This window comes from Medicago truncatula, chromosome 8, assembly GCF_003473485.1.
Source record: "Medicago truncatula cultivar Jemalong A17 chromosome 8, MtrunA17r5.0-ANR, whole genome shotgun sequence".
Classification (NCBI taxonomy): Eukaryota; Viridiplantae; Streptophyta; class Magnoliopsida; order Fabales; family Fabaceae; genus Medicago; species Medicago truncatula.
In genome coordinates, this window is record NC_053049.1 from 9,169,813 (window position 1) to 9,184,963 (window position 15,151).

Genomic DNA, 15,151 nt, shown 5'->3' on the forward strand with positions numbered 1-15,151 from the left:
TTTTGAAAGGATAAAGCCTAATTTAATTGGCAAAGTAGGAATGATAAGCTGAATATTTTCTGTCTGATTTTGATTGACCTTGTTAGTCCTTCAACAGACCAAAAATTTGACATTTGAAGCTTCTCTAAATTCATATATATAGATTGGGGATATACATTAGTAATTTCGTGATCAGCTGATTACGTCATTCTCTATTTTGCGAAATAACAAAAACGACAATTTCTTAATCATTTTAAATCAATCATGGTTTTCTTCTTCTTCCTGACAAGACTTAAATCACTCTAATACACTCAAGAAGTAATGTGTGGTGGCATGCGTACCAAAAAAATTAATGTGGTTCCTGCAAGTAGTGAACAAAAAATTAAACATTAAAAACACATGTTTCTAGTGCCTTTTATCGAACATTAAAAAAAAGAAAAAGTCTTTATATATGATAAAAAAAATTAATGCGGTAGTGGTGATACGCGTGTGGTCAACATTCCAAGTTGCATGGATAAAAAAAAAACATTTTATAAAGGTTGAGAAAGAGTGAGAGATATCAAATTAGATTGATAATATTATAATATATTGTTATTATTCTATAATACTCCCCGTCTCAAATTAAAGTCACTTTTGACATAAATTATAACCCGTTTTACAATACAAATAAAGCATTAAAGTAAAATTGACTTTTTAAGTTCATTCGATTAATGATGTATATGATTCATATTATAGACCACATACATCATTAATTGAATGAACCAAAAAAGTCAGTTTTGCTTATATTTAAAAACGGAGGGAGTATATTTTTAACTATTTATTAGTATTTTTCTTTCATTTTTTTAATTTATATTTTTTATACCATTAATAAAGGATAATTTTGTAAAATTACTTATAATCTCTCTTTCTCATGCAACATATTATATTTCTTAATTTATGTGAAATGACCAAAACGTCATATATTTGAGATGGAAGGAGTGTATATTTTTCAAATTTGTCCGTCAAATTGTAAGTTTATATCATATAGATCATTCATGTTAAATATTACACAAGTCGGAAACTATTTGATATGTTTGAGATCCTCAAGGATTAATGATGTTCGATAAAAATGCATAAATGACCTTAATCTTGACGAGTCTCGAAAACATATCAAATGATTTTAATTTACGTAAAAATTTATATATGTGATCTATAAAACATAAACTTACAATTCAACAATCAAATTTAAAAAATATGCAACAAACAAAATAATATTAAGCAGTATAACAATGATGTAACATTACATTAGTATAATTTCATATTTCAACAAAAAAAACACATTAGTGTAATTTGATCCTTAAATGATATGTACAAGTGGTATTTGTAACGCCCTAGTTATTTATTTAATTATTTTATTGTGTGGAGTATATATATATATTATTATATATGATGTTGGTGATTTATGTGGAGTATATGCATGTATTTATATATATGTGATTTTTGGATGTTCTATGTGATGCATTATTTTAATATATGGTTTATTATATAATAATTAGATTAAGTGTGAAATAATGATTATTTTGGAGTTTGGGAAATAATAGTAATTATTAGAAGTTATGGGGAGTTAAGTATAATTAAAGGGAGTTACATTTTGGTGGGAGGTTAATACAGAGAAGTTGGAATTAGTTTTTACGTAGAAGCAATTTTGGGAGAAAACAAGAGAAAACCAGGAGCAAGAGAGAAGAACCAGAGGAACCCTTTTTGCTGTGCAATTTTCATTCTGAATTAAGGTAAGGGTGGGGTTTACTTCAATGGTGTAGAATTTAAAGTCTGATTTTGAGTTTAACAGGTTTTGGTAAAAATTGGGGATTTTGGGTTTTATGATGAAATGGTAGTTTTGATGTTGTAAGCATGAATTTGATGTTAGAAATAGGTTCTAAGTGCATACAGAAAGTTAATTTGCATCTGTAAACTGATTTGGGGAGTGATTGGAAGAAAAATGGGATTTTTGGGTAAAACCAGTTTTCTGCCCGTACAGAAGTTCATCGCTCGCCTCGCGAGCAGCTGTGCTCGCCATGGCGAGTGAGCAACTTCATCGCTCGCCTTGCGAGCAATCCAACTCGCCATGGCGAGTAGCCCAGATTAAAACTTAATTTTTGAAAAGTTGTTATAAGATGTTTTGGGGATGGTTTAAGGTACCTAGATGATTTTAATGATGAATGGTGGAAGTTTTAGGTTAGAAAGATGAATAGGGAGCTTAGAATTGGAGTTTGAGTGAGAAAATAGCATTTTTCCCGAGAGCACCTAATTTTCACTCGCCTCGAGTTCGCCTTGAACTCGCCATGGCGAGCTAGTGTTTTTGTGAACTCGCCATGGCGAGCAGATGTGCTCGCGAGGCGAGCTACTCAGTTCCTGTATGTTGAATTTCGTGCTTGATTGGTAGTACCTTAATGTTGTTGTATTGAGCATAGTTTCATGTAATTATGCATTATTGTGGTTGTTTTGATTTCTGGATTGATGATTGCTGATGATGAATGAAATGTATGCAAAGTAATGAATCATACATGTTGTTTAAGTTGAGTCACATGGAGTTGCATTGCATGGTCAGTTGTATGTAGATATACACAAGTAGGTCCATTGCATATGCATAAAACAGCGGTGAGGGCTTCGGTCCTGGAGTACTAGTTGCTCAACAGCGGTGAGGGCTTCGGTCCTGATGAATGCTTTAACCATTCAAAAGCGGTGAGGGCCTCGGTCCTGATTGGTACCACATGCATTATTGCATTTCATTTAAGAAGTCTAAGATGGTGTCTTAGCAGTGGTCATGTCATTTGCATGAGTCTTAGTGGTTATTCAGTTGTTATCTGATAAGGTGAATTTGGTGTTGAATAGGTGATATATACATATATATGATATTCAGGATGATTATGGTGTGTTGTTGATGTTGTTGATGCTTGTGACTTATACCTTCATATGTTTACAAGATAATGTGTTGTTGATTAGGGTGTTAGATTCAATGGTTGATTTTAATATCTATATTTATTGTTGTGAATCTCACCCCTTCTGCTTGAAAACGTTGCCCTTCCTATGGGTAACTTGCAGGTGACCCTGAGTAGTTGGTGGTGGCTCAAAGTCGTGTCTAGGGCTCTGATACGTGGGATGGGATTTATCTTTATTGTTATTGTTGCTTTTCCTTTCCATGTATCAAATTTTGGAACTTGTGGTGTGGAGCCTTTTATTATCTTTTGAACATTGTTGATGAATTATGCTAAGGCCTTTAATGCCGTAGGATGTTGTTGGATTGAAAACTATTCCGCCGCTATGTTTTAATATTTTATCAGGTGGTTTGATTAAATAGTTTTATGTTCTATTTAAGAATTTTGAAATTGCAATGTAGCATACCCGTTTGGTGAAATACTCTGATGATTATTGTTATTTATTTACTTTTGGGTAACGGGGTGTTACAGTATTCATCCCTTAAATGATGATACAAAAAATCACCAAAAAATACAAGCAAGTCTATCTACGTACACATATATTTAAACGACAATGTGAACCATTCATAGAAAAGACAAAGGCAACCTTATTTTTTACCCAAGAACTAACTCCAAGATAGAGACTATTTTTTTTTTTAATTTATCATCAAAAAGTGATAAGTATTTGTATATACAATAAAATCTAAAAAAGTTAATAGCTACATACCTTGTAATAGTTTGGTGGTAAAATAGAATATACTTTGTGTGAATTTGAACCAAATATAAAAATGTTAATTATATACACAACTATTAGGCCATTATAATTTCTCTTTTATTTATTTATTTATCAAATTTACAATTTAATATATATTTCTGAGTTATTTGTAAATGTAGAAAATTACTATATACCTTGAATTTTTTATCATTTGTTTATATTAACAACACAAATTAAATTCGTTAAATAATTAGTATTTTTTTCTATTGTTTTAAGTGTAATCATGCATACTAGTGCTAATTTGCTATTATTTTTTTCCTGATATTACAACTAGTTTGTCACTAGTTTTTCTTTTTTTTTGAATAATTGTTTGTCACTAATTAGATAGCAAAGACACTTTTTTAAGCAACAACCAATATACTTGAAATCTATTTTGCACTAAACAACTTGATGATTCTTTTTAAGTTTTTGGCGTTTCTTTTTATTATGAACCCAATTTTTAATATTAAAACAATGAGTGGTTAGTGAAGTTCAACACAAGTTAGTTAGTTCCTCCCATACAAACTTATATTTTTGATGTTATTTACAATGTAAACAGATGATTACTATTGCTTAATAGAAATCTTATTTTCCATTAAAGGGTCGTTTTTAATATTTGAACATAGTCTCTGATTTTATCGAAACAACCATCATTCCTTGCCATCGAAATTGGCCACACAACCGTGTGTCAAATCAACAATAATTCAGCTTGTTCTCTCACACCTTAACAAACCCGCAAAGGTTTGCATCTCACTTATGTGGAATTGGAACAAGTTCTAGAAGAAATGCATGGTTGAATGAAGCTTTGAATGCTTTTGATAATAATTGCTCCGAAGAACACAATCTAGGATTGGTATGGTGAATATTTTCTCTCTGATTTCGAATCATTACCTATAGTGTGTATTTTTAGATTGGCCTTGTCACCTAATTTGACATTTGAAGCTCCTCTATATCCATATATTGCGAAAAAAACAAAACGACAATTTCGAAATCACTTTAAAACAAGGTTTGTTGTTTTTTTCTTTGTCTTCTTGACAAGACTTAAATCACGCCGATACACTTATGGGTCATGAAGTAATGCGTGGTTGCATGTACCCAAAAAAATTAATGTGCTTCGTGCAAGTAGTGAAGGAAAAATTAAACATTAAAAACACATGTTTCTAGTGCATTTCAGCCAAGAGGTGTGGATAAAATGGCTTTTGTGATAAAAAAATTACAGTTGAATATTTTATTGAGGTCAAAGGGTTCGTGGAGGAAAAGTATCACACGTTTATATTTTGTTTGACGCAAGAGAAAAAATAAATGGCATTACGTGACAAGCTTAAAAAAAATTGTTACATATTTTGAACTGCATGATCTACTATGTTTGATGGTTGACATTTAATGTCAGTTTTATTTGGCCGATTATTTTTTTTTTTAACAATAAAAAATGGTTTATATATATAAACAAAATTATTAAGTCTCCACAGAACAAGGTGAGCTTAAGAAAGTCCTAAAAAAATATCTATACAATGTTACACATCAGTAGCCAATACCCAAACATAACAAAGGACTTGACCACCATGAAATAAAGCCAAAAACAAAGTTTGCGCTACTAGCTTTAAGCCATCATAATGAACGGCGCTATACTTTAGAGAAATGATATTTGAACATCCATTTAATGACAATTTTTGTGACAACTTCATCTCTCATACTCACATTATTTTTATTTATCTCTCTATTGTTTTGGTTTACGTGCAAATACCTACTTTTTCTTTATATATTATAGTTGTCACAAAAGTTGTCAACCAAATTGGTTGTTCAAATAACACTCCTCTTACTTTATCTAACAACTTATCTATGGAACTTTCAACAATAGTAAACAATCTATTATTATGATCATTTCATATAGTCCAGGCACAAAGTAACCAAACTAACTACATAAATGAACACCTTGCGCGCGAACCACCCGTCGAGTAAGTAAACTAATATATATGGGGTTTGCTACCTTAGACCAACAAAATATATGAAGGTCCAAGTTAGCAAAAGTGCACATTTTTTTGGACAAAAATACTCTTCATCTTTATTATATAAAACTAATAGCTTGAGGGTTACTTTAATAATTTTCATTAAAACATATTTGTTAACTTTTACCAAATTGCTAAATTAGACCCACTTTTATTTTATTACAAATAGCTTTAGGGATAGTTTAGTTATTTTTTCTACCTTTTCACTTGGACAAAGATATCCTTCATCTTTATTATTTAAAACTAATAGCTAGAGGGTTACTTTAGTAATTTCATTAAAACATATTTGTTAATTTGCACAAATTTGCTAATTTATACCAACTTTTATTTTACTACAAATAACTTGAGGGATAATTTAATGATTTTCCCGAAAAATTAGAAAACGGTTGTTGGATATTTTTTATTGAAAAATAAAATAAAATGAACTTTATTGAACTATCACTTACTTTAAAATGGTTTATACTATTTGATATTGATTTTTTTTGTCCAAATAAAAATTTGAATTTTTTCTAACTTAGACCTTCATATTTTTTGTTGGTCTAAAGTTAACAAATATATATGGGAAATGTTAATTAGAATGTGTGAATTACATTTAAGGGGTGTATTGAATTGAGATTTCAAAGAATTTTAAAAGACTTTTTTGTTTTAAAAAAGTATTTAGGTATTGAATCAAGACTTTTAAGGAATCTAAAACATTTTTGTGGTATTCAATTAAGATTTTCAGGATTTTTTAATGAGTTCAATAAAATCCAGTGGTATTCAATTGAAATTTTGGACAACTTAAAAATTGTCTATTGGTATTCAAAACTCTAAGGATTTTAATAGTTTGTTGTGGGTAATTTATTTTGTGAGACTTTTTAGTGTAAAATGTACCTACTAACAATCTCCCCTTGAGACTTTTTTGTCCCCCACACATGCCTTGAGATTTTTTTAGTTGTTTCTCGTTATTTGCTTCTCCTACTAATTGTTCTTGTAGATGTTACATAGTTATCACATTTCACTTTAAAGTATCACAGATATTGTTCCTATACACGTTTCACCTTGTGCAAGTCATTTTTTTCTACTAATTATTATCAATATTTATTTTTTAATTTTTTTTTTTTTTGTCAAGTAGTGTAGTGGCTATATTCACACCACACATTATTGCTGGTAGCTACCAACTGAGTTAACGAGGTTCAAACTCCGGCCCTGCAAAAAGTATCCCTGGTAGCTACCAACGGAGCTACACTTACGGGACAAGTCATTATTATTATTATTATTATTAGTCAATTTGATATTATAGATTTATAATATTTTTTAATCCACGGGTCATTTTGAATTTTTCTTAAAAATTGATACAATAATTTCAAATTTTAAAATCTCATAAAATCCGTTGAAATCTTAAAATTTGTATTATAAATCCAATAAAATCATGTGTTCAAAATCCTGATTGTAAAAAGTCATTTGAAAAAAGTCTTTTAAAATCCAACAAAATCAATATAATCTCACAAAATCTTTTAAAATCTTCAGGATTTTGTTTGCCAAAATAGTCTTTTAAAATCTTAATTCAATACATCTCCTTATCTTTAACTTTTTAAAGAATTGAATGCACAAAATTTTTGGATATATTTCTTCTTTTGAATTTTTTAACATGTGTGTCCTATGAGCACAAATTAACACTATCTAATATATATATAGAGACACACACTCATATACATATATGTACATCCATGATGTATTTAATGAAAATGCTTTTTTATGCGAAAATGGTTATGAACTCTTAGATTAAAATTAATTGACTGTGATTAAAAAGCCTCGTTTAAGTAACACATATATTCCTCTCTTTACTCTATCATTTATTTTAAACCTATTTACATTCCCAGTTATTCCTCACCGCTTCAATAGTGAATGAGACTTAAATTGGTAAAAGTCATAGTGATGAATTCATTATTAACCTTTTTTTTTGTTTCATTTTAAAAAATTATGTTTTGATTAATTAAATCTGACACCACTTATTCCATGAAAATGAGAAAACTGAAGCTCAAATAAAGTGTACATTTTGTCCAAAAAAAATAAAGTGTACATGATGCAATAACTAAGAAAGCAATTGAAAAATGGAATGGGATAAAGATGCTTGTTGAATTTCACCATGAATTCCAAAATTATGAATTATTGGTACGAATTATTGGTAAATTATCTGTAAAAAAATTCAGGGTGAAGATACAAAAAAATAGAAATATTGGTACTAATTATCAGCCTCTGTTGCTAGGACTGCTCATCTTTATATATTTTAATTAACAAAACTTTTCATCGCACATATGGGAGTTGTTTAATTTTGGTCTCAAGACTTCAACATTAAAATCGAAAACAAAGATGCAAACCGACAAAATTCTTAGATTCCTGAAATCAATCATATAATGACATGATTGGGGATTGAACCACCTCCTACGTCATCAAGCACAAAAAAGATTAAAAATATAATTAAAAAGAATAGATTAAACTAGTCTAATTATTATAGGACCGTATAAAGATTTAGGGTATGTTTGATAAACCCAAAAAAGAGCTTTTAATTCTTAGCTTATAGCTTATAAGTTTGTTTGACAAAAAAAGCTCCGTTTGATAACACTTTTTGACCATGAGCTTATAACTTATTTCACGAGCTTATAAACTATTTTTCAGAAGCTATCCCAAGTAGCGTTTGAGCTTATAGCTTCTCATTTTTTGTCTCATTTTTACCCTTATCAATTTAACAAAAATTCATATATACCCTTTGTAATAAATGACTACGTTGAAGAAAAACATAGCACTTTTAATCCCAGATTTCACTTTAACTAAATATATATGCTCACGCTTTTATTTTTTTGTACAAAATATATGCTCATGTTTACAAAAATAAAAACTACATTTTTCCTAAAAAAAAAATAAGTGTTACGTTTACCTAAATAAATTATATTGCGTTTGTTTAATTTTGTTTTTAAGTCTAAAAACAAAATTTTGTTTGATTTTGGGTCAATACGTTTAATTTTGTTTTAGAGGGTAACAATTAATTTTTTTAAAGGTTTTGTTTATTTTTTTTATAAAGTCTAAAAACTGAAATAAAATCAATTTGAAATAAAACATTAGCCAATTTATGAATTTAAAAATAACATAGGAAAGACATATTAGATTAATATGTTTAAACTATGAAATTTTAAATATTTTAAATATCAATTGATACAAATTTTATAATAAATTAAAAATACCCTTTTATGTCATTTTACTTTTATAAGCTAGTTGAACCGCTAATTTTACCAAACACTTCAACTAGCTTATCAGTCATCAGCTATCAGATAAAACCTATCAGCTATAAGCTATTATCAGTCATCAGCTATAAGCTATCAGTTATCCGCTATTTTTACCAAACAGCGCCTTATACTATGAAGAGTATTGTATTTAAACGCCCCAACCAGGACACTTTCAACTGATATTGAGGTCTAAAATTTAATTTTAATAATTTTTTTGAAAAATGAATATTTTTAAAAATTAATAATTTATGTAATTTGCATTTTTTATATTTTTTGAAATGGAAAATAGTTTATTAAATTATGATAAGTGATTTTATTTAAAAATTCATTTTCAATAGATAGTGAAACTAAACCAATAGATAATTGTAAGACCTAGAATAACACATGATGAAGAGAAAGGAGGTGCCTAAACGTTAAAATATGAGCGTGAATCACAATTAAGGTTGTCAAAATTGGAATTTTATTTTAGTTCGAAAGAGAAGAGCAAAATCGACAATCGTTAAATATAGGTTATAAATGGTATATGGTCATAAATGATTTAGTTTATAAGAAATCTTAAAATCGCAATCAAAATCGATGGATTTTTCCTATTTTAAAATCGCAAAAACCTAGATTTTAGGATTTAAGTGAGAATTTTGACAACAATGGTCACAATGTTAAATAAGAAAAACTAGAAACATTAATATTAGAAAATCGCAAACTGTCGCAAGAATCACATACATGCTAATGCAATATTAATCACACCTACTGATTTTCAATCATAAAATATATACTAATTAAAACAGTTAAAATTTAGATCCTAAAGTAAGGACTTTACTGACCTAATGGTTGAGACGGCTATGCACACAAGTAATAATACAACTCGGATATGTGTGATGTTGGGAATCAATGAGAAAGAAGAAATAATACAACAGTTGGAACTTTATATACATACATTGATAGCAAATTGTGTTCGAAGAATATCTTCAACACAATGAATGGCAAAGCCATTGATTTGTATGAGATGACACGAGTTTCTACTCACTACTGACCTAATTTCATGAGAATGGCGGATCTAATTAAACTCTCTTCCTTGTTCATCTCATTAGGAATTCGAACAACAACATCTTGAACCATAACTTCATTAACAGTCGATATACTAGCATGATGCACCTGAAACTCCAAATCCTTCAATACACTCATTAATCTTGCACCAGGGTGATTAACATTCTCACTTTGTACTCTCACCATAGCATCATTTCCTATAATCTTCACATCAATCTCAAACGCATTAACATTACAAGGTCTTTTTTGGTCTACCACAGTTGAAGTTGTCGTTGCACTGTTATTATCGACAATTTCCATCGTTTCCATCTTCACCTTTTTCGATTCCTTTTGTTGCACTGATTCTAAATCTTCAATCTTTGATTTTAACTCATTGATGTAATCCACTGCATCTGATAAAAGAGAAGCTTTATCCATCTTTGAAACATTTGGAACCACAGATCTTAAAGCGTAAAATCTATGGTTTAGTTTCTCTCTCCTTTGTCTCTCTGCTTCCACATGGTTCATTGGTGTTTGAGTTCCTGATAATGGTTTTCTTCCTCTCTTCTTAGGTTCTCTTTTCTCAAAAGAATCTTTTTCAGTTCTTGTTTTTGTTGGTGTTGCTAATGGTGGACAATATTCTGAATCAGAATTTTCAGAATCAATAGAACATGATGAAACAATGTTATTCATTTGTTGCAATTTTTGGTTCATTGTTTTTTGTGTCTCATCGGTGTCTTCTCCGGAACCGGAGACGATACCGATGTCGGCGAATGTTTGGAACATAGATTTGTCAAGTGGATTTGTGGAGATAAGATCTATTTCTGAGTTAGATTCTGACGAGGATGTTTGGAACATAGATTTAGCTTGGTGTACTAGGTTCCAATTTTGTTGGATATTATCGTAAGAACCCATTTCGATTACACCGTTAGTTGTCGGAATACAAATCAATGTTTCAATTCCATGCACGTGTGCTTCATTGGATCTTTCACAGTTATAGATTTGCAGTTCATGTTTACTATTCAACCAAAGAACAGAATCTAAAGCAAAAGATTTACCAGGTAATGAAATTGAAGAAGCATTACCTATGGAAAAAATCCGAGTCAACGACATCACATAGAACCATTCAGCATCTTTGTTTGCACACGTGTTACTGTCGTTTTGTTTGTTTGAATTTGTTGTTTCTTTGGTTCCTTGAAAATAGCCTTCACCCCAAGATAAGAGAGGTTTACCTTTTTCATCTTTTGTTGTTTGCCATAAAATAGCATAGACCCAATTTTCGGATTGGGTTTGGACTAGAAATTGAAGTTTTTGTTGAAGGGTTAGGGTTTGTGGTGAAGGGTTTTCATTTTCATGAGGAAGTGATATTATAGAGGAAGATGAAGAAGGTGACATGATGAAATTTTCCTTATCTGTGTAGTATAGGTAGAGAATAAAGAGATGATTGATGAGATTGGAGAAGTTGGAGAAAAGGAAACAAGAGGTTGAAATTGATTAATAGTGTAAAAGTGGAAAATTTATGTTGTACGGATGAATAGTGTTTTTTTGTTTCTCTCTCTCTCTCTAATTTGATAAAGGTTGAAAAGTCTTTTTAGTGTAACAAAGAGTGTGTAAATAGGATTGAAGAATTATGAGTATAAGTGGAGTGGAGGGGTTTACTTGTATTTATATGGGGAAGCAAGCAAGAGTGTTACATTTTGGGTACAAATAATGGTGAGGTGGAATAGTGCCACATTGGTACTATATTAGGCATAAGCACGTGAAGTGAAAGCGAGAGGTGCAATGACGCATATAAATGATAGATAATGCTAAGTGGTGTTTGAGGTGGGGTCTTGTGTATGGAGGACAAAGAAATCAAAATTCAATGGGGTATAGTATAGTGATTAGGCATATATATAACGAGGCACCTTTTTAATGATATAATCAAAAACTAATTTTACATTTTGGTGACAAATGTACCTGTCTATGTTTGTCTCTACACATAAATTTTGTGACCATAAAAGTTTTGTTCATTAAATGGATGAACTTTTAGTGAGGTAAATTTGCATGGGCTAGAGCTCAACGTGTTATATTCAGGCGCATCCAAACAAAAACCGACAACACATAAATATTTAAATTTTTAAATAAAAATAGTGAAACAGAGAGAGAGACAAAGGAAAAACTGTGTCACGCCTGACACATCGCCAAAAACATCCCAAACTTCATTTTCTCCACTCAATAGCCATATATTCTCCACTCATGTACCCAAAGTTATGGGTGGAGTTAGTGACATGCAAAATTTACTTCCTTTTAGTATGGATGGAATTAATGATCTTGTTTTTTTAACATGAATAATTGTGATGTTTTGAGTTTGAACTATGACTCATGTGTTTATTATTATGCAATGTTTATATCAATGGATACGATGAAATGATCTTTGTTTAATGTGTATAAGTGAATTAGAAATGCATTATGTGTAAATATATTTTCTTTTCTTCTCAATACAAAAAAAAAATTTGGGATGAAGGATGGTGCCCCGTCCAAGACAGAAAAAACCTCTGAACTCAAAAGACGCTTATAATATATTTACATTTATCTTCTATCAAAAGCATTAGTAGGACCAAATGGTTAGAGTTACACAAATTTATTTCCTACTATGCGATCATTAAATGTACTCATATTTCATTTAATTTAATAATTAATCGATCAACATTAACTTCCAATCACATCCCACAGCCAAAGAGACCTTATGGAGTAGGAAGGGTCCCCATCGTATCCAAACCTTTATTTGGTTGGCAGCTCAAGGGAGGATCCTTACCAATTATCGTCGTAGCAAGTGGGGGGTTGGTATCTCCCCTACTTGTCCTTGATGTGTCAGAGAGGATGAAACAATCATTCATGTCCTTCGTGATTGTGTGCACGCCACTCAGGTATGGCTCAGACTTGACACGTCTAATTATATAACTAATTTCTTCTCTTTTGATTGTAGGGAGTGGATCTTTAACAACCTTAATAAAAAAAAGGATTGGAGATAATCCTGCTACTTGGGAGACTACTTTCATGACATCATGCTGGTATTTGTGGAATTGGCGAAACAAATATATTTTTGAAATAGGATTTCAAAGACTAAGCAATCCAACACTGGTTATTCAAAAGTTGACTAGAGAGATAGAAGACAATTCAAAACTAGTGCATAAAAGTCTTCATCAAAAGGAAACTATATACACCAGTTGGATGCGACCTCTGGTTGGTTGGGTTAAGCTTAATTGTGATAGTGTTCTGAAGGGATCTGGTACTCTTGCAGGGTGTGGGGGGCTTCTTCGGGACTCTGATGGTAGATGGATCAAAGGCTAATTCTAAAAGATTGGAATGTGTGATGCTTTTCATACTGAAATGTGAGATATGTACCTAGGTCTGGACATGGTGTGGAGGGAGAACACCACTTATCTTATAGTAGAGAGTGACTCAAAGATTTTGGTCGACATGATTAATGAAAATTGCAATTTTAGTGGAACGACTCCTACTTTGGTCAGATGTATTTGAAAGCTTTTGAGTTTGAGTTGGAATGTCAAAATTACGCATACTTGATGTGAAGGCAACAAAAGTGCAAATTGGCTTCCTAATTTCAGCACTTCGATGGATTTTTTAGATTTTCATATTCTTGGAGACTCCCCCTAGTGAGCTTCAGAGTTTTTTGTTTGTTGATATTTTCGGGACTTACATGCATAGGAACGTCCGTTTAATTTATTAGTTTTCTTTCTCTTTAAACTTTTTGCCCTCTTTTGTAAAACAAAACAGCATGAACAATTTTATACATATACTATAACACAACTTATTGATTCAATAGTCTGAACATGAAACCAACTAACAGTTAGTAATGTACAATCGTTTTCGTCACTTTTCAGATAAAAATATAAAAGTAATGTACCATAAATTTTTCAATACTATTTTGAATTAATCTCGTGTCTTTTCCATTATTGGTTTCGTGATTCCTTTGCTAGATACTCTGAGTAATTTAATGGGAAAATTTCACCTACGCCTATCCTTTAGTCTCTAGATGGATTGAAAACAACTAAAGATTCTCCTATCATTGTTGGGTACTAATATTAAAGTGTATTGATTCAACAAAAACCCACATACACATCTAATCTATCATGTCTTTAAACTAATTTAACTTATGTAAATTAAGAACACTCGCAAAATATATTTTTACAAAGACAAAGAGGACAAGATCGCTCGCAACATAAACATGTAATAGGGAGTGGTTTTTTTTTTTTTTTTACATAATAATAGGGGAGGTTTTCAATCTCCACGAGTAAAACTACGTTATTAGAGATGGTTATATTTTAGGGAAATTAAACTGTTGCAAATTAACTTCGTTTTTTGTACTGTGCTAATACTCTATGCTCAAATATATATTTGTTTTTTTGAAGAATGCTCAAATATATATGTGTGTGTAAGTTTCACGATCGTTTTTCAACTCAATATTTTTTTCCTAATTTATAGCACCATCTTTCTTGTTTTGTGGCCAGACAGAAATGTGATTGGTTAATTGCTATTCGCAATCTGAACGGGACAATTTTCATCTTGATAAACAGCACTACTCCTTATGAATAATTGAATTCCTCGTTGTTGAATTCTACATATTGGTTCTCTTTTATGCACGCGAGGATGTGGGTTAGATGAAACTATTGACCATTGTTTTTTTTTTTTTTTAATGTGATTGCTTTAGTAAAATATGGACTTAGATTTTACAATGGTTAGACATATATTGTGTTCTTCCTGATTCTTTGGTTGATCCGGCCATTTAATTTGGTGGTTATGCTTTATTCTATAAAAAGATTTGATCAAGCCTTCGTCTTATTTGGGTGACTTGTGGCAAGTGTGAGGTAAGAAAGAAGTCTCATATCGGATGAAAAAATGAGTGTTACGTTGAACAATATATACGTGAGATGATCCATAAATCTAATGTCTTAAGATTTTGAGTAAAATTGCGGTGTGAAACTCACTTGTGTGACTGTCATTGGCCCGGTATGGATGATACCTACAGACTCTCCTCATGATTTAATAATGGTAACATAGTCTGGTTCGACAAGAGTTCAAGCAACTCCTTGTGTCGAAAGTCTAAATAACAATTTTGGTTAGGTGACATGTCTATTAATTGAAGTGGCAACAACCGTGCAAGTGTATATG

The 15,151-nt window shown here is 30.9% G+C and overlaps 1 protein-coding gene across 1 annotated transcript; it reads right to left on the reverse strand.

The window, feature by feature from the left end:
• Positions 1-9,823: 9,823 nt before the first annotated feature.
• Positions 9,824-11,628, reverse strand: LOC25500640 (transcription factor MYC1). Its single transcript, XM_013589121.3, has one exon. It carries the CDS (start codon positions 11,372-11,374, stop codon positions 9,980-9,982), a length of 1,395 nt encoding a protein of 464 aa, XP_013444575.1. The 5' UTR covers positions 11,375-11,628; the 3' UTR covers positions 9,824-9,979.
• Between the last annotated feature and the right edge of the window lie 3,523 nt (positions 11,629-15,151).